This window comes from Ciconia boyciana, chromosome 6 (assembly GCF_034638445.1).
Source record: "Ciconia boyciana chromosome 6, ASM3463844v1, whole genome shotgun sequence".
NCBI lineage: Eukaryota > Metazoa > Chordata > Aves > Ciconiiformes > Ciconiidae > Ciconia > Ciconia boyciana.
In genome coordinates, this window is record NC_132939.1 from 21,026,775 (window position 1) to 21,052,631 (window position 25,857).

At 39.3% G+C, this 25,857-nt stretch overlaps 1 protein-coding gene across 1 annotated transcript in view; it reads right to left on the reverse strand.

Moving 5' to 3' along the window:
• LRRC56 (leucine rich repeat containing 56) overlaps window positions 1–25,857 on the reverse strand; it is a 65,291-nt gene that overhangs the window by 14,197 nt on the left and 25,237 nt on the right. Inside the window, exons 4-6 of the mRNA XM_072865066.1 lie at window positions 21,258–21,318; window positions 1,765–1,861; window positions 1,140–1,337 (exon numbers count right to left, since the gene is read on the reverse strand). Of these exons, the coding sequence (XP_072721167.1) occupies window positions 1,140–1,337; window positions 1,765–1,861; window positions 21,258–21,318 (356 nt within the window). The remainder of the gene's footprint in view (window positions 1–1,139; window positions 1,338–1,764; window positions 1,862–21,257; window positions 21,319–25,857) is intronic.

The following is a 25,857-nucleotide window of genomic DNA, read 5'->3' on the forward strand; positions in this document are numbered from 1 at the left end:
CTTAGTGAGTGCTGTGTATTGCATACCTATGTGTGTGTGCATAGCCCTGTGACTTTCCAAAAGACCTGGATGACAATGTATCATGCGCTGGCCATAAACTGTCATCTGATGATATGCATTAGACATTATGTGACCAAAATGACGAACACTCTTATTTGACCAAGTTTTTTAAACTCTAATTTTCCTCCAGTTACCTTTTCAGTACATGCCAAGATGCTTGTGTTTATATCCCAACAACGCTTTTTTTTGAAGCAGGGGAAAGTGGAAGAGAGTAATACAGCTCTGAGACTGTTCATGTAGAATTAGATCTCCCTTACTTGCCTTGTTCAGTGTCCTGAAACCCAAAGCAGATAATGTATTGCTGTGTTTTCATCTTTGTGACACAGATGATCTCAAGCCCTCAACAAAATACCTCTGCAGAAATGATTTTGTCATTTCAGTACATAAGAGGTGAAACACTGTATTTTGTATCTTCAGCTTTTGCTGAAGGTCTTTTTGGTCATTTCATTTTAACCTTTCAGGGAAAAGGACAACAAGCAGTTCCTACAATATAGCTTTTCCTAGTCATCTCAAGCATCATTTTTCTGAGGGTTCAACTTTTGAGCGTGGTGGTCCTGGAGCACTTGCTGTTGGACTGGAGAGCCTCCAAAAGAAATGCAAAAGCCCAAAGATGGATATCTAATTGAGACAACTGGCACATCTTGTAAGAAAAATATTGCCTATTTTCTAACCTGCTGCAAGATCCCTACAGGCTAAAATGATCCATATAGCTGGGGTCCATGCTCTCCTTGGTCTTCCTTTAAGATGCCTGTGTGCACTGCAAGCTGGGAGAAGACAGAACAGCTGTATGGATCAGAACAGCTGATTTCTAGTTTAATCCCATTCTCACAGGTAAGAAGGAACACATTGCAAGGAAACAGGCCTGAGTCTTTACTAGCACTCCTTGTATTTCATTTGTGTTCAACTTGGAGGCGATACCCATGAGAGGACAAAATCAACAGAAATGAAAGTGGCAAATGCATCCCATGTCATCACTCAGAATGATACAATAGGAAGATACAGAGACATTTCTCATTTCCAACTCAAACTAAAAAAGCACTGCCAAAAATTAACACAATATATGCAAACCAAGTCCTCACCTCTGCAGATTCTGCATTTGGCTTCAGACAAATAAGGTTGCCCTCCACTGTCAGGCGGCTCAGCTTGCAACAAAGTCCCAGGTACTGCATCTGGTTGATGTCCTCAATATTGTTCCCTTCCAGGTCCAAAACCTCAAGGTGATCCAACCAGGTCAGTTGGCTCAGGTCAGAGATATTGTTATAGGCTATGTAGAGTTCCTCAGCAGAAGTAAACAGAATAAATGTGTAAACCACAGGCTTGCACAAGTAACACTCAAGCTTTGCAAAATGTTTTCTAATATTTGAAATATTACATGGCACAGCATGAAATTAGCATGGAAGTGAACATTTTTCAAGTGTGGCTGTTGCCGCCTTAAGTAACTAGTGCTAATATGGCAATGAATGCTATGCTGCATTAGGTATCTTCAGGATCAGTCCTGAATGTTACACCTCATTTAACAAAAAACACTGTAGCATCTTTTAAACTAACACATGCAATTCAAGGCATCCAACCAAAGTCCTTTAGAAAAACAAAGGGTGAGAAGAGAATAAAGAGTACAAGTAAAGAGAAGAGTATCAACTGAAGATAGTTTTGAGACTGTCATTTGGATGGACACTTTTAGAGTAGTAAGTAAGATATACTTACTTTTAGAGAGCTGCAGGAAGAGATCCCATCTAAATCTGAGAGCCCACAGTGAGCCATCCACAGGACATAGAGATGGGACAATGTGGTTCCAAGATCCCTTATAAAAGAAAGAATTCAAGCTCTATTTGAATAGATGAAGGCACTCAAGACTTGCTTTCTTTTTCCTAAGACTAGGCCACTGTTACTTCCTTCAAATCTCACATTGTTTACAAGAAATGTCATTAAAAATGTTCACCTTCAAAGGTGGAGAATAAAATTATACCCATCTCTACCTCTCTCTTTCTCACAGACATCTTTGTTCTTGTATGACAACACGTCACCCCAGTTCAGTTTGATTAAGATTCTTCCAAGAGCTACATCATGGTAATTCAGTCATAAATCGCAGGTAATCGCTAAAAATTAAGTGAGGTTTGCTTATGCTGGTATCATTTGCTCTACACACATAACCCAAATTAACGTATCTGAGCCGACTGCACAGTCATCTCACTCTGTCCTCTTATGGAGTTACCTTTCTTCTGATTTTGTGGTTGAAAGGAATAGCACTCTTGCCAAATAACATTTTTTGAACCAGCAGAAAGTTATAATCCCTTCCATCCTACTTTCCTACCCTTTAGGTCTACCAAAATGTAAATAAGGGATCATTTGTATGATTTCTAAACTTTCTGGTTCTAACCCAGAAAAGCATATACTGACTTGCTTAACTCCATGCATGTGTAATGTCCCACTCACATTGCAACAGCGCATAATACAAAGATAATGCAAAATGCAAAAATGGTGGCAAATCAAATTGGGGGCTTAACCACCTTCCATCTTTGGTAACATTAAGTTGCATAAAACCACTACCCAAACATAAACAAAATACACCACTTTATCAAATCCCAAACCAACCAAAAGCTCAGAATTCTCTACTGTAGTCGTGATATCAGACTATCTGAATAATAAAGAACTAAACAGCGGGGAACTAAATACAAGGACAGTTTATCAGAGGAGGTAGAGACTAGCATGGAGTTCACAGAATCACAGCAATAGTTGAGGTTGGAAAGGACCCCTGCAGATGCAGATCATCTTGTCCAACCCCCACGCTCAAGCAGGGACAGTTGCCCAGGACCACATCCAAACAGCTAAAATAGTTCTTAAATAGAGATTCTCGGACTTCAAAATTGTGGATTCGCTATCTTCTATAATATCAATTTTTATAATATACATTATAATAAATAATATATACTTTAATGCATTGTTTAGGGAACATTGCAGAAGATTAAAGAATATGGTCATGGGCCCCCTTCTGATCTTGGAATAAAGGTAACAGTTCTCTTACTCATGTCACTCATTTTCACCCCTCTGCCTTCTGGGGCATGGTTTGTCCACAGGCGTCATTCAGACCTATCTCACTTCATCCATCCTCTACCACTGCAGGGGCCCCAAGCATTGGGTGCCTCTGATCATCTCTTCCCTGGATGCTGTGGATTTAAGTAAGCTCACAATGGATACACCATATGTATGGTGTATGTATTTACATAACATTTTATAGCCTTTGAAGTAGAAACAGTGCAGCTGATCTAATGGCCAGAACAAAGCAAATAAGAAAAATCTCAATCACATGACACATCTCTTTCCATCTAAGGCTACTCCTCCTTTCAGGAATAAGCCCTCAACTGACATAAACCACAACTCCTCCACCAAATTTTGTGCATCTACACAGCTTGCCCGTACTGACACAGGACGTCACTGTCTAGTACAGAGACACAAGGATAAAGAAAGCCATGCACACACAGAAACTCCCTTCATGTACAAACAATATGGTTCCTTCCGCGAACTTGCTGCAAACTTACTTTACCTCATCCCTTAGCTACCAGGGCAATGGGGAACACTTGCCATTGTGTCACTGTACCTGTGACCAGATAAGCCCCTAAAAAGGTGGAAGTTTGTCACATTTCTTTCCAAGTACTCATTCAGATTTGCCTGACCTGAAGGATCGCAATGTCCCTGTATGTCGTCACGTCCCCAGCCTTGCAGAAGATCTTCCAGGGACTATTTACATTGTGCATATTTTATAAATAAAACAAACACCGGTTCTAAGGCTTCCTTAAGGAACAGATGCCTCCCAAAGTAATATTTACAGAAATTTATTATTAGATTTGCAAGCTGCGTGCCTATAATAAGAAAGAAATTAAATTAAATTACAAAAGCAGAACCTACCATCAACCAAGGCCAACACATCCATAAACACAAATATGGCATTAGGAGTAACATGAAGGAATTACATTGCTCATTTCATGATTCACTTCAAGCACTGATCATTTATTCAAATTTCAGGCTAGTTTTGGTGCAGAATTTTATTTTCTGTAAACCACTGAACACAGGTAAAGGAAAGCAGTCACTCTCATTGTATTGTTGAAACAAATGTTTCTGATAGACGCTCTGTTTATTAGGCCAGCAACACTGAAGATAATCCTAACCTGATTACTTTACATATGGTACAGTAAGGTATGATTAATGAATTTTATTTTTTCTTTGTCTCATACTTTCTAACTGAAGGTCCTTTGCCACAGAAGGAGCTTTCAGTAATATGCTTGTTCCTGACGTTTCTCTGTCAATATCAAGGATGCCAAAACAAAGCAATGGATTAATTCCCAAGCAGTTTTTACACAAGCCCCTGAGAAGAAACAGCTATCCCCTCTACTGCCAAAACTTGACCACTTCATGCATTTTGAAGAAGTAGTCCCCTGCTCCTACTCAGAGGTCAAAGGGTCCCAGAGTTAAATCATATTTCCTTCTGTGTGTTACGGTTTTCACTTCCAGTGCTGGCTATGGCTAAACCCAGTGCACATGGACGTGCTCGGTCCCTGCTCACACCATCTGCTAAGTCACACACAGCACGTATTCACTATGAATTATTAGCTAACAAGTCTTCAAGCATTCTCCTGCTGCAGACACCATCAGAAGAAGACACTAATTTAAATGACTTCTAAAACCTACTTACCTTACTCTTCACAATTTATGTTGCCAAGTGTATAGTCTCAAATTCATTCTAGTTTTCATTCATGCAGCTCTGACTCCCCTACAGCTACTTTTAGAGCAAGTCAGGAGTAGCATGTTTAAGGTTAATACTAATCAAAGTTGAGTAGTATTAGTATTCCAGACAAAGGAATTAGGTTGTATATTCCATGTCCTGGCTACTACCAAAAGGCAGAACTACTGCGTGTTTGCAATGCAACCCAGTGTTTGATAACAGGGTCTCGTTATTAAAAAATGTTTATACAGACACTTCAGAAAAAATAAAAACCAACATGGAAGCTAATGGGAACTGGTTTCTTATGAGGCTGAAGTTAGCTGTCCCAAGCTCACCTTTAACCCATGAAACAAGATTCTAAGAAAGCACGAACTTTGTTGCACCAAGTGTTTAGTATCACTTGGCCCACTTTTGCTGTCTATACTCTATTTCAGGAAAGGGAGCTAGCAAGTCAAGGTATCTTCGCCCTCTGCTCCCCAAGAACAGCACTACAGCTCTTATGGAGAGAGAGTGACTGCCGTCCCTCCTTCCCTGCTACTGTAGACAGGCAGCAGCAAGAAGAAGAGACAAAAGGACTTTTTACTCCACCCAGCCCTGACTGCAGAACTTCACTGCAAATTAAAGCCAGGAACAAAGTTCCCCTTGCTGACTCTGGGGTCGTGCTAGCTGCTGGAAGAGCCTAAAATTCTGGGTCATGCAGTCACATTTTGGCCCTGCAGATCTTTACTCCTGCGTCCATAATGAGTCATCTCCAGTCAGAGATGTTATCACATCAGAGTACATCTGCAAATATTTTATTCGGTAACTAACAAACTAATCTTTTGGAAGCTGCGTGAATCACGCTGCAGCATCAGAGAAAACTCCCTCATTAATTACTACACAGATAATTGCCCCCGAGAGCACGGCTGCCATAAGGTGAAACAGCAATGTAACTCAAAGCAAGCTGATCCCAACAACCGCATGCACCTGCATTTCTGAAAATACTTCTGAAATATTCTGGCTGGTGAGAAGAGAACTTAACAGCTTGCAAGAGATGGGAGTGCCCCCAGTTCCACTGCATCTGGCACGTCCACCTTGGAGGGGGGCAAAGTGAAGAGTTTTTGTAAGCACGCATGACCACCGCGTGCGTGCACGTGTGCACACGGGTGTGTTTTTATTTATGTTAAGTGCAGAGGGTCAGATCAGCCCAAATGGGGGAGATGCATCTCATGACTTTTTAACAAGAAATGGAATTAACGGGAATCTGCACTCTGATAATAATTTACCAGGGTAAATTATTTTAATATAATAATAAACTCTTAATAACAATTTACCAGGGTAGTAGGAGAGAAAATCTGCTATAATTATACATGTAGTATAACACCCCCCCCACAAATAATAATTGACTGAGACTAAAATTAATGAGACACATGTCAGAGACCAGAACCCTCCTGTATTAGGCATGTTATAAACGTAGAGAAAATGATAGCACCAAAAACAGGGTAGAGAAAATGACTGAGAAGTTTGACAGCTGAAATAGGAAAAAGATGAGACATTGTACAAAGCTGGTCGCAGCTGGTCATGTGATGCAGCACAGGAGCACCCCAGTGATGTGCAAACAACAAAAAGCATATAGAAGGAACCAGAGGACGCTGTAGAGGAAACGTAGCTCCCATTAATGTACACAACAGATAATTCAATTCCAGTGGAACAAGTGTCCCGTCTCAAGTGACGTGGAAGCTAGGAACTTTACAGAAAGGGCAAGGAATTAATAGGCAAAGCAATTATATACCCTGCTCACTTCTGCTACGGTTCATGCAGGTCAGGTTTGAAGCAGAGAGACAGAGCATGGGGTGGGAATGCATACATTATATCTTTGCTTGTGATAAACAGAGGATTACAGCCTCTGAGGTTGCCAAACCAGTGTCCTCCAGAGTAATTAGTCCACACACACACCTACGCACTTGACATGCACCGAATACCAAATCATGTTTTTAGTATCCAAAAGTGCCAAGAAACCAACATAGACTCCCCTAGTTTCACCCTGAACCCACAAACTTGCATTTAAAATTGATTTTAAAAAAATAATATTAATAAACTGAAGTGTTTGAAACCTGAGTTCCAACTACCTCCAAATACTGCTGCAGGGATGGGAACTCATCAAGCAGCTCTGTGTTTCTATGAGGGTCTTGGCAACACCCTCCCCACTTGTGCACGACCATTTAGGATTTTTTCCCATGAAATTTGATGCTCCCATCTTGTCATCACTCCCCCAGAGTGGGGGGAGAGTATAGGGGCAAGGAACAGTTTGGCTTATAACACCTAATAACAAGTTTGAGAAATAATAACATGTTCTTCCATTAATCCAACATCCTTGTCCTTCAGGGATTGATTAGCTCCAGCCAAAATTTTACTGGACGGAGACCAGACCTAGAGAGCCAAATCCTGCTCTTGGTTTCACCACAATAAATCTTGAATAGCTCCACTGAGCTCAAGCTACCCAGTAAACACAACAGCACAACCCTGAACACATTCATCAGCTTGAAAACCATCGTTTCTTTTGGAAGCTGGTTTCGAATCATTCACCTAGCAATAAAACACTAAATCCACTGAACTTGCAAACAGTATCTCAAAGCACCCATGCATCTGTTGAATAGATCTTCAGTAGCAATACATCCAAAATAGCCATTGATGTGGATATTACTTATTTTTAAAGGTCGCTCTGAAAATGAACGCACTGGTAATCGGAAAGATTTAGATTTTAAAAGACTGACCAAACTACAGTCTTACAAAATAAAGGGAAAAAAAAAATCTCATCTCTGATCTACGGAAATCAAGTTGAATTTATCAAGCCGCACTGTGATAACAATGATCCAGTCCATATGTCAGCACACAATGGTTTGGTTGTACAGATAATTCTGACATAAGAAGCAAAACCTTTTAAAGCCTGAATGTTATTTAAATCAGTAACATATGTTCTAATAGGAAGCTTACATAATAGTTTCATTGTACTCTCAAATAGCTGTAAAGTATTCAAAATTGTAAAAGTGATTGTATGAATGTGTTGCTTGTGCTTGATCAAATCCATGACACAGCCCCCAGCTCTGCAAGCAGCACTGAGGCCACGTCCTTATGTCCCTGCAGTGTCAAACAAATGTCATACGAATTCGCAGTCAAACAAATCAAACAAATGTTTCGCAGTCAAACAAATGTCATACGAATGTGAAGACCTGACTTGCTTTGCAGTATTGCAGCCTTGGTTGGTTTTGTACTTACTCTTCCAAATTCTAGTAGCAATATGCTGAAAACCGTTGGCTTGGATCTCCTCTGTCTTGCACCTCACAAGCTGTGGCACACAGGTTGCCTTTAGCATCTTATGCTCCCTTGCACAAGTGTGAACCACTGCCCAAGGTATAGGATAACAAGGATCATTTCCTATCTTTTGCTGCCAGAAGCCCACTTTTAGGCTGAAATGCCATGGAAATGTAGCACCTAATATTCTGTCTTCACTCTTCCTTCTGAACTGTGCAGCTTTTTCACAGTAAGGGTTCCTAACCCTGTTGAGATACGTTGTTGGAGACTTCAAAAACTAAGCAAAAAGAGACTTTGCTAGGCAATTCTCAACTCATAAGGTTAAACACATCAGAGGAAGGCAAGTGTGTTTTAGGCTGAACAGAAAGCATGCATCTACCAAAGGTCTTTTTAAATAACAACTGTGTCTATGAAATTCTGTTTTTGTAACTCCCTTTTACATGCAAATGAAGAATTTCTGTGTGAACAAAAAGTTATTGTTGCCAAAGGTAGTTGCAGTAGGATGTCTCTGTTGTCCCACCTTTTTGAGGCAACCTTTGCATGAATAAGAAGCTGTTTTCCAAATGGGCTGCAGTGCTGATGCCACTAGCAATATTTCTCCCAACAAAAGGATTTCACTATTTTATTCCAAGGGGGTTTTTTGGTTGGTTGGTTGCTTTTGTTTTATGTTTCAAGTTTGGAAAGGGGCAAAGGTCTGGCATATTGCTTTTTTTTCCCCTGTGGATCTCTGCCGCACACTTCGCTGACAGCAAAATGGATCTCTGGGGAGGAAATGCAACTCTGCCAGTGTTGCACAAGGTGTAAATCAGGGAGAGCATTCAGGGTTTCACACTTTTGTCCAGCCCACAACTCTGCCTTCTCAGCTTCATTATGCCAAAATAAGAGCCAGCTGCTGCAGCTCTCGAGCTTGCTAAAGAAAATTGCGATTATCAAGGAGCCACATGCTTTTGGCCAGCACTTTCTCTAAAGCAAAAGCCTGAAAACAAGGACAGGAGACTACCTGGCTACAGCAGTCAAAAACATGAACTGTTCAAAGCAGTTTGGTTGTTGTCCAGGACTGAAGCCAGAGACCACACTGGTCGTCCTAGTAGAGTACTTGAGCTCTGCCATGGACACATCTGTGACCAATGCTTCAACCAGAGACACCACATAAAAATCCTTATTCCACTAACACCAGTGCCAAAACTCCCCCTGCCTTCAGTGGGGCTGAGATCCCCCCACTCTGGTGCCAGCAGGCGAGGATGGCATCTGGAGACAGGAGATGACAACAGAGGAAGAACCCAACCCCAACAAGACACATCTCTGGGCCATCCCTGACTTACAACATTTTCACTCGTCATTGTTGCTTCTCATGGCCTCATTAAACTCACTGAAGCAACCGCAGTATTACACGAAGTGCTATGCTACTTGCAAGCACTTTATTTTCCATGTCGGATTATACCTCATTTAAACCAAAAGTGCTTGCTGAGACCAAGAGGAGAGAGGTATTTGTAAATGAAATTGAGTGCTGATACACATGCTTCCATAACTAGTCATAATTGTGCTTAAGTTAACCCAGATGCTTACTTCTGTTAAAGTTAATATACATGAAATGTAGCTTTAGTTTCAAGTGCTCTCATTTTTAGTTGCTGTCAAAAAACCTAGAGCAGAATAATGGGCTTGATCAATGTTGATGTACTCAGAGTCAGGAACAGCAATTCCCTAATACATGAATATAGAGCGTGCGTGGGAAGGATAACGTAATTTTGTGTTAATTTCCTTTTGATCACTAAAACTGCTTGTCAGCTTAGTTACTGGTAGCATTTTAACAATGAAATATCAGTTGCTTTAACTCAGCTCCCACAATTTGAAAGGAATAGGGGTTGCCAAGGTGCAGTTCTGTGGGCCAAGACCTGCCCTTGATATTTTTTTTTCCCCACCCTGTTCCAGCTCCCACCCTCAGCATGAAGCTGCACCCCAGAGATGCTGTAGAAACCCAACACACCGTGCTGCATCTCACTGGGTGCATTACATCTTCCACAAGAGCAAGTGAATTTTCAAATAGGATAAAGTTGAGACACACAGTAAATTAAACTCTCACACCCACATATCCATTGCCCCTCAATTTAGCCCCAGAGCTACTGACAGTTCCTATAGCTTTGGCAATCGTTCATTCTCATTGTTGAAAGTTTACATATAAAAAAAACTAAGGATAATGAAACTGTGGTTACAGAATGACTTATTTACATTGAAGGATTGAATCCCACAGCGCTTTAAAATTTCCGGCATGAATAACTTTTCAGTCTCCCACGTCGTGTGCCTGTTTCACAGTATATTCCAGGTCTGAGCTTTCACAGAGTAAGACAGATATATTGCAACTTTGATTTAATATAGATTTCATCCTTCAAAACCAACACTTGCAACTTTTAATGCTGCAGGGTAAGCAGAAGGAATATTCTGTAAAAGATCCAAATCAGCTGACAGATTCAGTGGTGTTAAGACACACACACCACAAAAAAAGCCCCCAAAACCCCTTTTTCTGAGTACCAGAAAAACTGGAATTCTAGATTAATTGACCAGGCAGAACTAAAGAATTGGATCAGATGTGAGTTGCTATTCAACTTTTGTCACAGTAATGGCTATAGAGTTTCCACTGGAAAAAAATACTTGAGATACTGCAGAAATGGGTTGATATGAAAACCTAGAGAGAAAATGTAATTTAAAGTGATTTAGTCTAAATGTACAGTGGCAGGAATGCAGGTTCTCGAGATTCTTTAGATCTGGCACATTTGTATGACACTAATGATTTTCTCCTGTGGCTGATGGGCATTTCTTCTTTGTACCTTTTCCTTCCTTTGTTTTTTTTATCTGTGCATATTAATGCATTTAATAAGAAAACAGAAAAAAATACAGAAGCTTGCAAGGAACAGATACAGGTACAACTTGGGCCTGTGAATGGCTGGCAAATGCCAGTTGATTTCCTCCAAATTTCTTTTCTCTCTCAGCCTCTAACGTTCACCCCAGATTTGGCATGATAGACTTGTCTCCATATGTCCTGAGTCAAGACTTTTTCCTTAAATGATAGCTTCAAGGGAGACTTTCTCTGTTTGTACTGGCATCCAGATGTTCTTTTACAACAAGGAAACAAGATGCAGAAAAGAAGCTTGGGGGACCTCAGAGCTCATCAGCCTGACTACTGAGACCTTATAGATTTCCACACTGAGGGTGCTAGTACAAGACAGAACCTCAGCATTTATTTCACAGTACACCAATAGACATCCCAAATCTGGTGCAGGTGTGCTAATTGGATGTATAGCAAATTCCACACCCCATCCTTGACTTCTTTCAAACAAATGTCCACTCCAGGGGGATCTAGCAGTAGATGTTGTAATGTGTCCTCAGTCATGCAGGTGAGCCTTATGGCAGAAGTGCAAACTCTCACGAGGGCTCTCAGCTGCCAGAGATGCCACTGATGACCTTCACTGATCAATGGAGAGACTTCATCACATGTGAGCAGACTAATTGTTCTAGCTCCCCAGTGCCCTCCTGCCAACACAAGTCCCAAAAGGCCTGCATAAACAATTTCAGAGGAGCTCACACAAAATTCTCCCACCCATCTTGACCTAGCTTTGGAGGCAACAGTATTTGCCACCCACAAGCAACAGTTCCTTTATAGACTAATTTGCAATGGTTCTTTTGCAGGAATAACTAATTGCAATGGTTCCTTTACAGACTACCAGCAGTCTCACCAAAATGGTACGCAGTCTTTGTGCAAGAGAAACGCATACTATGTAGAATTCCAACTAGCTGGGATAAAACCCTTCATTGGCTATATTGATCTTGAGAAAAGCAATTCTATTAACTTGAGCTGGCTGGCTTTTGGCTGTGAAGTAAGGGAAAATATACCCCAAAACAGCTGCAGAAGAGTTGTGTAACCCACTACTTGCCACTTTATTCAAAAGTGGACACCCACACCACAAATTTCAGTGGCTCTCTGTATCTCTCCAGTGAAAACAAAGATTTCCAAATTGACATACCTATCAATTTTTACATAACCTAACTCAAATACATTGTACAATCTCGTATCACTGTTAAGTACAGACAGTAGGAAATTAAATAACTGTATTTCACAAGACACAAATACATGGATACACAGTTTTCTTTCAAACTGTGTTGAGACTAACGTTTCTTCTGCACCATTAAGTTAGCTTGGGAATGCAAAAACGAAAAACCTCAGTGAAGATGGCTATGAGTGGTATTTAATATTAATGAGCATATAAGGTAGAGAGAGATGACTCCCTCTAATTGTAATGCTCTGTGAGTTTAACAGTAAACACCAGTTAACCTAAACTATTTAATAACAAATAATGAGATTCTTGAAAAAAAAACCCAACCCAATCCTGCAGAAAAAACCTGCACTTTTACCTTAGTGGGAAGAATCATTGCATATTGCAGATTAGAGCAAATACTCAAAATATACAGAATTTGCTTATTCACATAGATGAACTTTATACAAGGTCCTTTCGATAATGGTGGCTGTATTGTTTAATACAATGACAAAATATGTTTAATACAGTGGCAAAATAAGACTTATTATACAAATAAGCACATGTTCAAATATTTTTAAAATCCTCCAGTATGATTTAGCAACCATATTTTAATGTGTTTATTTTATAAAGGATAAAATTTATGCTACTGATTCTTACTATTTCTAGGGTCAAAATTTAACATGTAACAATAAAACCTTTTTTTTTTTTAATTTAAGAAGTTCTTATGGAATCAATGTTACATTTTAAAACAGGGTTTACCTTGGGATGCTGAGAGCAAGAACTTAAAAAAAAAATGTCTGTGGGACCTTAATAGGGATAATTATTATAATTATAAATAAGGGCAAGATAAAGTAAACAACAATAAGCAGAATAAACCAAACCTCTGTAAGTTCTTGCCTATAGTGAGATGAAGCAGTAGGAAGTGGAGTGGTAGGACTGTGAAACTGATGAAGTTCAAACCAGGAGGTGCCACAAATGGTCTTTCAAACACGCAATCCTTCATAAAACTTCTGTTACCAAAAGTGGGTGGTAGGTTTCATTATCAGACCTTTGTGTTCAGGTTCTCACCTCCATGAGAAGAACATACAGTGTAGCTTAAGGCAAAGGGTGAAAAATGTGCACTCATACCTGCTGATGGAAACTTCACCTCCTAAAACACGAAGGCATTTCTGTATTTCTTTTTGCAGGTATTGATCCATCCCTGAGAGACTCAATGCACCCTGTAAAGATCTCAGGACAGAAGGATAAAACTTTGCCAAACAGCAAATCAGAAATAAATCTAGAGAAAACAAGTGTGCATGTATTTTAGGGGAAAAATAGCAACAGGTTCTTTGTGTGCAGTAATGTGTCCATAGAAAATAAGAACAACTAAATCAACTCCTTTGTGGAGAATATTTTATAGAAATTACATTACAAAAACTGATCATACAATGAAATTCTATTTATTTCTTCATTGCTTATTCATATTGCTTGGCAGTTACCAGCTCTCTCCCTTTTTTAAAATCAGCATTTACCTTGCATTCCAAGAAAATTATTTTCAGTGGGAAATTATGATTTTCAATAAAAAAACACCAAACAAGCTGCAGACAAGCAACTCTCTTGTAGGAGAGAATCAAAACAACCTACAAACCCATTAAACTAACACTGAGATTATTTTCCTACCTATTTCTGTGAAGATAACCCTTCCACAGCTTGATAGTTCCACTGGCAATGGGCTAATTACTACTGCTTCCCAACCTAGTTCTTTGGGTTTTCTCAGATGATGATTATAACCATTCTTTCTCATCACTGACTAAAATGAACATTTAGATGTAAATTTTCAAAAGTGATCCCTGACATTGACAGCTGAAACAGAGCAGCTGCAAACCCTAATAGCCAGGCATGTAAGTACTTATTTGCTGGCAGAAATCAGCTAGTTATTACCAACGTTTTTATTTATCATATTATACTAGCCATCCAGAGCACGTGAGATCATAATCCCATTAGGCAAAGCCTTGTACATAACTCATTCAAAAGACTGTTTGCCCCGGAGTAATATATAAAGTAAACAACTGAGATTGAAAATACGGCAAATTTCTATAGCTAACCCAGGATGCTGTAGAAACAACAGCTAACCCAGGAACTGAGTCGTATTTTTGAAGTCCTAGTCCAGTGGCTCAGCTGCAAATCCTAGTCTTGCCACAGCCTAGTCTAGCCAAAGCCTAGTCAGCCACAAAGCCTCTATTCATTGCCATTGCTATCTCCAATTGGTTCAAAGAGTAAAGCTGCCCCTGTAATCCCAGAAACTGGAATAAGGTGAGCTTGTGGATGCCTAAAAGGTTCCTCATTCACTAAAAGCAATTGGTGCATCTTGAGTAATTACTACTTGTAAGCAAACAGTATTTGTAAGACCAAAACACTGATTAATATAGAATTTCAGAGGTTCCCTTTGGAAATGACAAAAGCTTTTATCTATGTGTTTTCTTGATGAAGGAAAGGAAAGGAGAAATGGTGTGCAGAGGGTGAGAGCCAGAGATGTGGCTTTTGCAGGTGTGGATGCATGTACTTGTTTCTGCTCACTGACCTTAAAAGAGTAAGGGCTGGATTCTTCCCATGGGACCAAACAGTCTACTCTCAAATGCCAGAGAAGGAAGGCAGGATGCCTCTATCCTCAGACCTTCTCACAAGAAGGGAAAAGCTGAGAAGTGTCCAACACCTCCACTCTAGTCCCCTGACCCCCGGAACACACTGTACTGTCAGCACATCCACAGCTTAGGGAGTGCTCGCTTCGAGATGAGCTGTATCTCCTGGCTGGACAACACCAAGTGAAGCTGGACCCCAGAGAAAATTGTACATGGAAAAGGTTTGAGAGCTTCATATCAACAAGCTCAGGCTCCAGCAGAGGGATTTACTGCTCAAGTATTCAACACAGCTACAATAGCAAGGTAGTGGCTGAGGCAGCAGTAAAGAGAAGCTGAACTCTCACCTCAGATGGGTGCATGACACAAGACAACAACCTGAAAGGAAAGGCCACTTTTTACCAAATATACTCAAAGTGGTGTGTCTATTCAGATGGTGGGCAGAGAAGGGGCATAATTTTTTATTAAATGATGGGCTTACCTTACCTTGCAGGTGTTTACTGGCAGGCTTGCTGCATGCATTATCTATTATTTATTTACTTTGCTATTTCACTAGCCACATTCACACTGCAAAAAGTGTTGTGGTCTCTGATGATCCTCTTATGGTTTTCATGCCCTGTATTGTACCACAGCTTGGATCACAAAATAGAAACATGAGAGTGGTGCCCCTGGGGGAAGAAACCTACCTCCATGGAACTGCTCAGGTGACAATGAGAGCAGATTCCCTCTGCCGTGTCTACGATAAGATGAATGCACTAGACCCTCCTCACTGACCCTGTCATGACCAGGAGACTTAAACTTGGAGCTGCAATGGTAGGACCTGCCTCATAGCCCTGTTCCTTACAGGTACATTCTGTACCTGAGAGCCTGAAATAGGAGGCAGGGAATCTTCAGCTAGGGAAGGCTGCATTAAACATAGTGCTGAAGGCGAGAACCATGAAAAGATGCTGCAAGGCCACAGACTCATTTTGATGTCCTCTGTGCTTGCTGCAGAATGGAGTCTGAGACGCAGAACCGCAGCAGTGCATTTGTATAGAAAACAATTCTTCTCTTGCTGGTGAATCAGTCTGTCAGACTCCCTGATATCTGAAGTCATAAAGACATTCACACACTCTACTTTGGGCAACTGACCTGGTGAAATTAAACCAAGAAAAGACAGAAGCATTACATTACCTTCCTAGTCAAGGGAGAGTTAGGCATCTCAGTGAGGTCTACACAGAACTGATAAACAGTCAAAGCAATCAGATTTCCTTAGGGCCTAATGCGGACAAGTTGATTGTGCTTTACTGAAAATAATGCACTAGACTAGAAGTAGCTGTATTTCTATCCCAAAATCATTACTTTGTATCAATAATATGAATGTCCTTAAAACTGTCAATGCTAAATAAAACCTGAGGTCACAGCGATTTTGTCAAGGTTTGTAATATTCCCAGGGATCTGCAGACATTAATACAGAGAAGACTCACTAATACAGAGATTAAGATTCAACTCAAATGCTTTCCTAGCTCCTGGCAAGCACCCAAAGTCCTCAAAGAACATGTTCTTAAGATAGATTTCATAGCATCCTTAACTGCTGAAGGACTTTCAGGCTGGCTATACAAAAGAAACAACAGAAATACTTCCTAAAGACGCTAGCTTGCATTTGAAATGAAATGCTTTCCCCATCCAGAAAAGCAAATGTCAAAGCAAACAGTGATGCTCTGGGCACTGAAATATGGACATGGAGAGACTGATCCAGACCAAATCAGAGCAGTGGTTCTCTGGCTGCATGTGTAAGTACAACCTAGAGCAAAAGCACCCTGATCCCCCATTAAACACTGTAAGCAACTACTGTAATACAAATAAATAATCTGTTGACAAACATTTGCATCTTTAATGCAAACTAAGTAACGGAATTGATTTTAGAAAATATTTTGGGATTTTTTGTATCATAAAAGCAATGCTGATCCTTGTTGCACAAAACTCGTTGCATTTACCTGTAGTGCCTATGTTACATGCATCAGACATAGTAATCCAGTAATTGCAAAAAATTAGAATTGACAGGCAGAAGAAAAAGCAAACTGGATTAAAAAAAAGAGCAAGGAAAGGAATAAGTAAAAATAAGGAAAAAACAAATTTAGGGGAATTATGCCCCTAAATCTCTTCCATTTGAGAGAAAATGATCCAGCAAATAGTGGGTGCCCAGACACACACTATCAGCAATACATCAAATTTTGGGCCGATCAGTGTCACAGCTCAGTATTATACAAGATGGTGTAACTTGGTCCAGATCCAGCAAAGCACTTGGACTAATGTTAAATTTTCAGCTTGCGAGCAGTTCCACTGAAGTCCAACTTCTTGTGACTTTAAGAAGTGAGCATTTGCTTAAATTCTTTGTTGGATAAGTACCAAAGAGTAATATTGCTAAGTTTAAATTCCTAAAGATCCTGATTCAGGTCTCAAAAATATTTTTAAACATTCGTTTAAAGCCCTTGCCCTCAATTAAGAAAGAACTAGTTTGGCTCTGGTTTCTTAAAGTCATGAAATGATCATCAAAATCCTTACTCAAATCACTTGGCTCACATTTTCAGTTATTTTTTTCATAGTCAAGAGGGCTTGAAACTTTTCAAAAAGTGAATACAGAGATTCCTGTGTAGCCAGTCTTGTCCCCAGGAGCTGGTGTTAAAAAAAAAAAAAAAAAATTATAATAAATCTATCCCAAGACTCATAAAAGCATGAGAATTGTTGAATTTGAATGTACTCCGCACCTTGCTCATCTGAACCTTCAGGACAGCTGTCTCATTTCCACTCTCCCATGACGCCAAATGGACCAGGATTACTGTCCTCGTGTTCTGGTGGACTCTTGTGCAATAGGGCAAGAGCAATTTGAGCACTGCATGCAATGCAGACTGCAGCAAAAAAATGTTAACTCTGTCTGGATGAAGGAAATGTGCTTTCCTTCCCCTATATCCCTCATACTTACTTTTGTCCCCACATCCTGCACTCTCTGCATTTCATCCCACTTAAAATATAATAACCTCTCTCTGTTACAAGCAGTTGCTTAAGTAGCCCTGGGAGCAGACCAGTCTTCTGCTGGCTACAATGCATAGAGCTGAATGGGAGGAAATGAACTTCAGCTGGTGAAACAGCTTCTGCTATAAACTTATGGGAACCAGTTCCTGAGGTACCCCTATCTGATTTAAAAGTCCTTTCATAAAGATATCTATCTAACATTTTTAAACAGATCTTTTCATTCATCTCTGAATTGAGAATAAAAGCAATCTGATAAAAAATACTTAGGCTACACGCCAAAGCAGAAGTAGTAATTCATTGGCCTTGAAATATAGTTCTTTTACTTGAAACATTACAAAGACTAAGACCGTGTGTCATCAGAAAAAAAGAGGCAGTTTTTAACACTCTTCAGAATAGGCTCCACATTTCATCCTCAATTATCAGTTCATAAATCTAGAATTTCTTAGCTGCTAGCAGATGGGCGAAGGTCATCAAACAAGGACCTCATAAAATTAGTGCAATTTAGAAAATTAACAACAATCTGAACTAATTCCTTTCCACAGCACATGGGATTTTCCAGAGCTGTTCCCCTTTAGCAAAGGGCCAGTAGAAAACTAAAACCCAGAAACAGCCAAAAAATAAATTCCCTTTCAGCCGCCAAGATGGATTATCTGGAAATAAACGTGGATATATTTTCCTTACGGATTAAATTAAATAGTTGATAATGATATCCTGCATTTATATATAGCCTTTCAAAGTTTCAAGTATTCAAAAGTAACGCAAACTTTAGGAGGGGTGGGGAGGGACCATGAATTTATAACTAAAGTAGCTCAACCACATTCCCCATCAAAGGAATCAGAACTCCTTCAGGAACTACCAGGAAAAGCCAATATCCAAACTCACCGACCTAGCAAGCCTTGCTCTCCCATAGAAAATTGTAATACACGATTACCTTGTTTCCTCACTGACAGAACATCCCTCCTTTGATTTCTATCGAACTGCACATGGCAGTGCACACCTCAGCATCCTCAAAACTTAAGTTCCTATGTGAGGCTGACAGGAGTAAACATTTCAAAAAAAAATCAGTAACTAAAGTCAGGATCATAAATCCTTATTTTGACATCTCCCTATATGCAATTTACTATCAAGAGAATTCTTCCCCCATTTTCAAACTGAAAAAAGATGTTTTAATTTCATTTCATTTCATCCTAAAATAATTAGGAAATTCTACTCTGCAAGACAGAATGAAACAAAAATAAAGTGACAAAAAGCAAGTTTCCCATCTTATTAGCTACTCATGCATACACACTGACAGTCTTTTGTTCATAATGATTCACCATAATACATTTTTTTTCACATAATATAGCATGAAAGGACTGTCTGCTTTTAACATCCCAAGTACATATAAAACAGTCTCTATCTTTTGCCTGCTTTTCTGTCCTTACATTCTTTTCAGTAAACAAACCAATCTTCCAGTCTGTCCTTACGAGACATTTCCTGTTATCTGTTGCCTGTTTTCAAATTACAACCACAATGATTCTGACCTTATGGCTGAGAAAGTCTGTGGGAATTACTTTTAGTGAGAAGGAAGAACATTTTTTCTATCATCCTCAAAAACCTCAGTTGCAAGGGTTTGGTCAAATACAACAAAATAATAACTTTTTGGACAGAATTCAAACATCAACAAGTTTAATTCAGAAATAAGATTTCTAAACATTTTTGAGTAAATGGCAACAGCCTGCTAGGACGCAGCTATGTTACATTAGCTGTAGCAGACATTGCTACTGCTGTGACAGCAATGTTGCTTTAATGGGCATTAAATTGACATGATGCAGACATCCAAAAATAAAGTTCAAGTACCCAGGCTATGCTTGCATGGGCTGTGCCCTTAAGTGATCTGTGTTTATCAATGACAGATTGCCATAGACGGGAATTAATAAAGGAAAGCTACTGCTGTACTATACTGACTGAGTTCTGGTCTGGGAGAGCTAACAGAGTCTTCTTCCTTTACCTGTTCCCTGACAATTGCATTTAACTGGCACACAGAAAGCATGCTTATTTAAAGGAGGAGTGGGTAGCTTCTCCTGGGGTTTGTGTGCCTGGAAAGTGTCACAATATTAGACTTGATATCCAAGCCAAAACATATTTACGTTATGGTTGATCAAATCAAAACTCAACTTGAGACCAAACGTTACCTGCATCAAGGATGTCAGGTCACAGAAAATGGTTTGCCAAAACTTTTCATGACAGAAGTCAGAGTGCCAGAATACAAAGGGATGTGCAAAATCCTACTAAAGCCGTAAGTCAAATAAACTAAACAGTTTAGTTTTCCTGAACTGCATCCTGTATTCAATACCAACAGAACTGGTCAAAACATCTTCCATTGACACATTTTAAGAGAATATGGATTTCTGAACAAACAAAAAAACTATTTTTTTTTCTTTTTAATATAATAAAATATCTTTTGATATTGTCAGAAGTATAATTTTTTTCCACCCACTATTTGCTTCTCCATTGCAATAATGGAGCAATTTCATGCTTATGACAGTGGTTGGTCGCCATTAAAATAATTGCAGCAATGTAGAATCTCCACTTTACCATGGTATGGACTAGAAAGTGGAAAAAAAATTTAGATGGCAAATACTTCATCTTGTCACCAGAACAAGGGAAAATAAGATCAAAGTGTGACAATTGAAGTTCATTAGCTACTTTAGTGACAATGCATGAGACCAGGAAGAATTTATTGCTGTTTCCCATCAGGGAACATGTTCTCTTTACCAAGAATTAGCAAAATCACTATTTTTTTCCCCCACAAATTTAGCAGATAGCCATACAAAGCCAGAGAGCAGTCCTGTTTAACATAAAGATAGCCTTTTACACAGCCCTTTACTGATATGAACGATACTTTTCCATTATGCATTAATTACCAAGGGTAATACAGATATCAGCACAGAAGAGAGAAGACAGCTCTGCCTCCTCGTTGCGATGATTTTCACTTCTACCTTCCCAACTTGCCAACTCCCCAGTTCTCTGGGAGAAAACATGTGATGCTTTCACAGAGCTCAGCAAGCCAGGGACACGCAGTCTTCACAGCAGCTCTCATAAACCCAACTTCATTGACTTCAATAAAGCCAAAGTGATTTTCATCAGCTGAGGAACTGGTCTTACCTGTACAGAACAGGCTACTGTGCACAATAAAAGCCCAAAGACTGAAACACTCTGAAATCCAAGTGCCTAGACATAGATAAGAGGCGAATTTCTAGCTCCTTTCAAATTTGCAACAAATTTCCATGGACTTCAGTGTGGCAGGAACTTCCCTGGTGGCAGACTGGGGCTAATTCATTGGCATCATTGCAGCTACACTGATTTATTTCAGCTCAGGTCCTGTCCTTAAACTTACGTGGTTGCAGAGGATATATTCATGACCTAATCCGTTATCACAGCAGGGGGAAATGGAAGAAATTAAAGCAGCACAAATGAAGATTTTATCACTTAAATAAAATTGAGTGCTGTTATTCTTTATGTTTATTTCAGTTACCATTCATTTCTTACCGCACAGACACAAGCAAGCTATTGTTCAACTTCAGTTCTCTCAGATTAGGTAGAAAGACACCTAGGGGAACAGAATAAAGAATCACTTTGCAGAACTAGGAGTAAAGTAAAGGAAACTTCTGACAATTACAAGTTGAAGCATCTAATTTTACATGCATTTCTTACCTGTTTCTGCCAGATCTGTGCCGGACCTCTTCTAAGAAAATTAATGAGATTATTTTACTTAAAAAATATTTCACCCTTTGCATTTTTGCAACATATACGTATTGTCTGCATCACTACCCACTTATAATTTTTGGAAGCCCTCTCTGACAATTCTGACAGAGCACCTTTCCAGAGAGACAACAACAGAAACTGGGTTGATGGGTGACTGTTTTCTTTGGTCTGATTCCCAACCCTTATTGACTATTAACTGAGTGATACTCTGAAGAGGTAAGGGATGCTTTAGAGTATAGTATTCCATGACTTCTGATTTCTACATAATTTCTTGCTTCTCTCCCCAGAAATCTTTTTCTACCTGTTTAATGGCAAGTAGTGATGGACTTATTGGATACACAGCTAAGTAACACTTCTTCAAAATGTAATTTTGAGTCAAACAACAAAAGCATAATTTCCCATGTCACAACATCATCTTTTATAGTTTAGAGGTCCCTAAAACGCTACTTATGTTTTGCTAAGCATTGTCTTCTCCTTTTAATTTTCTGGATGTAATTCATTGTTTACTATTCAATTGTACAAGTCTCATATCTATGAAAACCTCAGTATTCTGTTGTTATTACTTTGATTAATGCTTTTTTCTATTCCCAAGAGACATTTGCCTTTTTGGTTGCTTCTACAGGTATCTCTGAATCAAAATCATAGACCAAATTCCTCCAAGCTACAGAATAATTTGGATATAAGCTCAAGTCCCAGGAAACATTTGCTATTGACAACAGCAAGCTTTTACCCATTCCTACAAGCAGAGTCTACCCATGGCTGGCAAGCATCCTCCAGTATAATATGCAACCATGGAGAGGAAATACCAATTTTAGACAAACTGGATCATTGCTAAAACATTAAAATCTGTTCACAGCAAATATTTTTCAGTCCTCTGACTAATCTCTCTCTGGCAAGGGTGATTTAGGAGTGTCCAGAAGGACCTCATTCCAGCTCTTTGCAAAGGATCAAAAGAAAAAACAAACAAAGAAAGAAATAAAAAAAAAAAAGAAAAAGGGAGTGGGATCTCAAAAGCAAACAACAGAGGTCATGTTGTTCATCTCATTTCCCCAAACAGAACAAGAGCATTTATGGCAAAAACATTTTAATAAATCACGTTTTAGCAGAAGCATTATCTATATCTAATGCTATTTGGGAGTGATTATAATCCACTTATTGATCTTCATGCTATACTGCAAATATTTAACTTCATGTCTTTGCAAAGCTCTTTAGAAAATATTAAAAATTCAAAACACATTGTGCAATTGCTTAGCCTTATTTTTTAATCATTTTCCATAATCCATAAAAATTGTAGTACAAATTATAACACACCACCCTCATCCTGCAGGGCATACTTTCTCATGTCAAACAAGTTTTATAAAGTATGGCAACAAAATAATCTGGAGTCCTGACAGAGGAGATACTAGGATCTCTGTTAATTATTCACAGCAGTCATACTAGCTACTGAGCAATGACTTCCTCAGATATAATCCATGCACTAAGAAAACCCTCACAGAAAAAAATAAAAATCTAGATTTAAAAAAATTGCTACTGTGTTTCTAAGAAGAAACCTGAAGCACAGAGAGATGAAATGACTTCCCCCAACGTGTTAAAGGAAAGAACAAGAAGGATGCAGTAGCCTCTCCAGTCCCAGCACACCAGCAGGTAACAGCCTTTCCACGGATTCAACCAGAGAGGTTAAAGGGTTACCAAGCAAAGGCTATTGCAAAGCGTTACAAAGCAAATGAGTTTTAAAAACTAGTATTAAGCAGAAGATTTGAATGAGGAGTCAAGAAGACTAGCTCAAGAGAAATGAAGAGACTTGCTCAAGAAAAAGCTTTCCACTGAATGCATTTAGGGTTGGTTTAGGAAAAAAACAACTATTAAAGGATTCAAAGAGTCAGAGTGACAGGCTAACATACAATTTTCACATTTGGTTATTTCATTATTGTAACCTGATCCTCCATCTTAACATTTTACTGTACTTTGGCACAATCTATCCCTGGGAACTTGTAGAGTGTTAAGCTCTAATGTGCTGTTTACTAGACTGAAATAAAAGTATACTATGTGCAGTCGTGCAAAATTCTGCCAACAAGACTTTTGCAATATATTTCTCCAATTCTGCAGATTCTTCCCTCCTTTAAGTTTTATATTTGATATGTAATTGTTCTTTGGTGCTAAGAATTCATTGTCCATTTGATTTTGCTGGTTTTTATAGCCCTGATTCCTTATATATAAATTAGAGACTAGAAGATTAAGTTAAGAACAGAAAATTGTAAAATGAAGATGACAAAATTAGAGATCTATCCAAATGAAACAACATACTTCTAATTTGCTTAATTTTAACTCTCATGGCATCTTTCCTGAGAGCAAGGATGCAATTTATTCTTATACTGACATAAAAATACTCTAAAATATCAACAATATTAACTTCTAATATTAATTTTAAAAGTACAAACAATATACTCCTCATCCTGAAACTGCCTTTATACTGTATAATTTTGATTTAAAAACAAGAACGGTCCATAAAACTGCTGACGACCGCAGTACAAGGCTGAGAATTCAGAATGGTGAGCAAAGTTATCTCATCTGTCTACAATTCCCTTTCACTAAACACCCTTTTTGTTATATGGCTCTGAAATTGCTAACCATCAACAATGTACTAGTGTTAAACTATTCTACCGTACTATGCCAGTGGAACAAAACTAAATGAAGAACAGAAGGAAATCAAAGTGTAAGGTAGGTGAATAAAAGTGATACATGCTCACTCAACAACATTGCCTTAAGTGCTGCACTTCACAAGCCGGGTAGCAATGCAGATGTCTTTCTGAGCTGCCTTGGTACAGCAGGTGACATTTAGATAACTGACTAGGAGTAAGGAGAAAACAAGCAAGATGCTGGTTTTATTACATTTTACAAGCTACAACACTTATAACACTTGTTGTTTACATTATGATATATTCTTTAGGTAGCATCATATATCTTGTTTTTCTATTGTTAACAAAAAATCATCATGGCTTGACTTCCTACATGTTCTGGAATATGGACTAGTGAAAAACATGCACAAAATAAATTACTGACAAATACTTGCGTTGGCATCAGGCAACCTACGTGTTTTGTTGATCCTACATCCTACAGTTGATCCTACAGGCATGTGAACACAGGCTGCGCTCTTCTAGCAAGAGCAACCTGATACATAAATTAAACAGGCTATTTAATTCACTTAAGCTGTGTTTGATGAAGTAAGATACATCGCCTTGATGTTATTTCCATGCATGTTCTAAATGTGCATTTTTTGCACATCTCTGGGGTGAATTGGGCAACGCAACTGGAGATAAGACCACAGCACTTGCAGGCAAACCCAAGCTATCTGCAGTCTAGCTACTTGAGATGAGAATCTCACAAAAAACTGTATCAGGGAAGGGTTTAACATAAGCTTGCTGCCCCAGTACGTACTTGTGACTCCTGGAAAGCTTGCCCAAGCCCTGTTGTGGCGGGTGCTGTGGCACGTTCTCAGCGAGGCTTGTCAGTACCAGCTAAAACAAGACCAGCGTGGGCAGGGATGCACACGCCGGACTCACGCCTCCAGCCTCCGCACTGGCTTTCTGACTGTGCAAGCACCTGCTGCTGCAACGCTGGCTGGCAACAAATGTCTCCCAGCTTCGCATGAGGAATACTGACAAATAGAGCAAGAGGAAAGAGAAACGATGACCCTGTGTGAAAAATAACACGTGCCTACTTCTGAACCTTTAGCAGAGCTCTTCCTTGATACAACATGTGCAAGGGAAACAGCAGTCTCCAGACATGTAATCAACTTAGCCTGGCCACCAGCAGGCAACAATTCAATAAGTACCAGTGAACAGCACTGTGCGTAACTTGATTTGTAGCTATTAAAATCATTTAGAAATAAGAGAACTATGCAGTGTCTTAAATGACTCTATCCCACCATTACTTTCAACAGGAAATTCTACGAGCAGGTCATGAACGTGGTCCCAGATCTGTCACCAATCAAAACCAAAGGGATAAGCTAATAAAAAGGAAATAGTCCATCTGTTTGAGTATGAACTGAAGCCTACATGCAGGTGAAGAGCACAGAAGTTAAGTCCAAAATCTGCAAAGTTGGATCCAAGACTTGCCAGGGTGGTTCAGTGTTTTGCCTGTCACTCAGCAAGGTGCAATGAAAACAAACAGCTAGAGATTTCAACAATTACCCCAAGCCTTGCTAAGACTCAGATTCAAGCTCTGGCATGAAGCCTTTCCTTAATTTTAAAATTGATCACATGAAAATATTTTAATACCTGTCTTCTTAGCTTTAAGCCCACACTCTGTCCCTAACAAACATAACTCTTCCTCCCCACCATGTCATGCCATTGTGTAGAGGCTGACCTGACAAACTGGGAAAGGT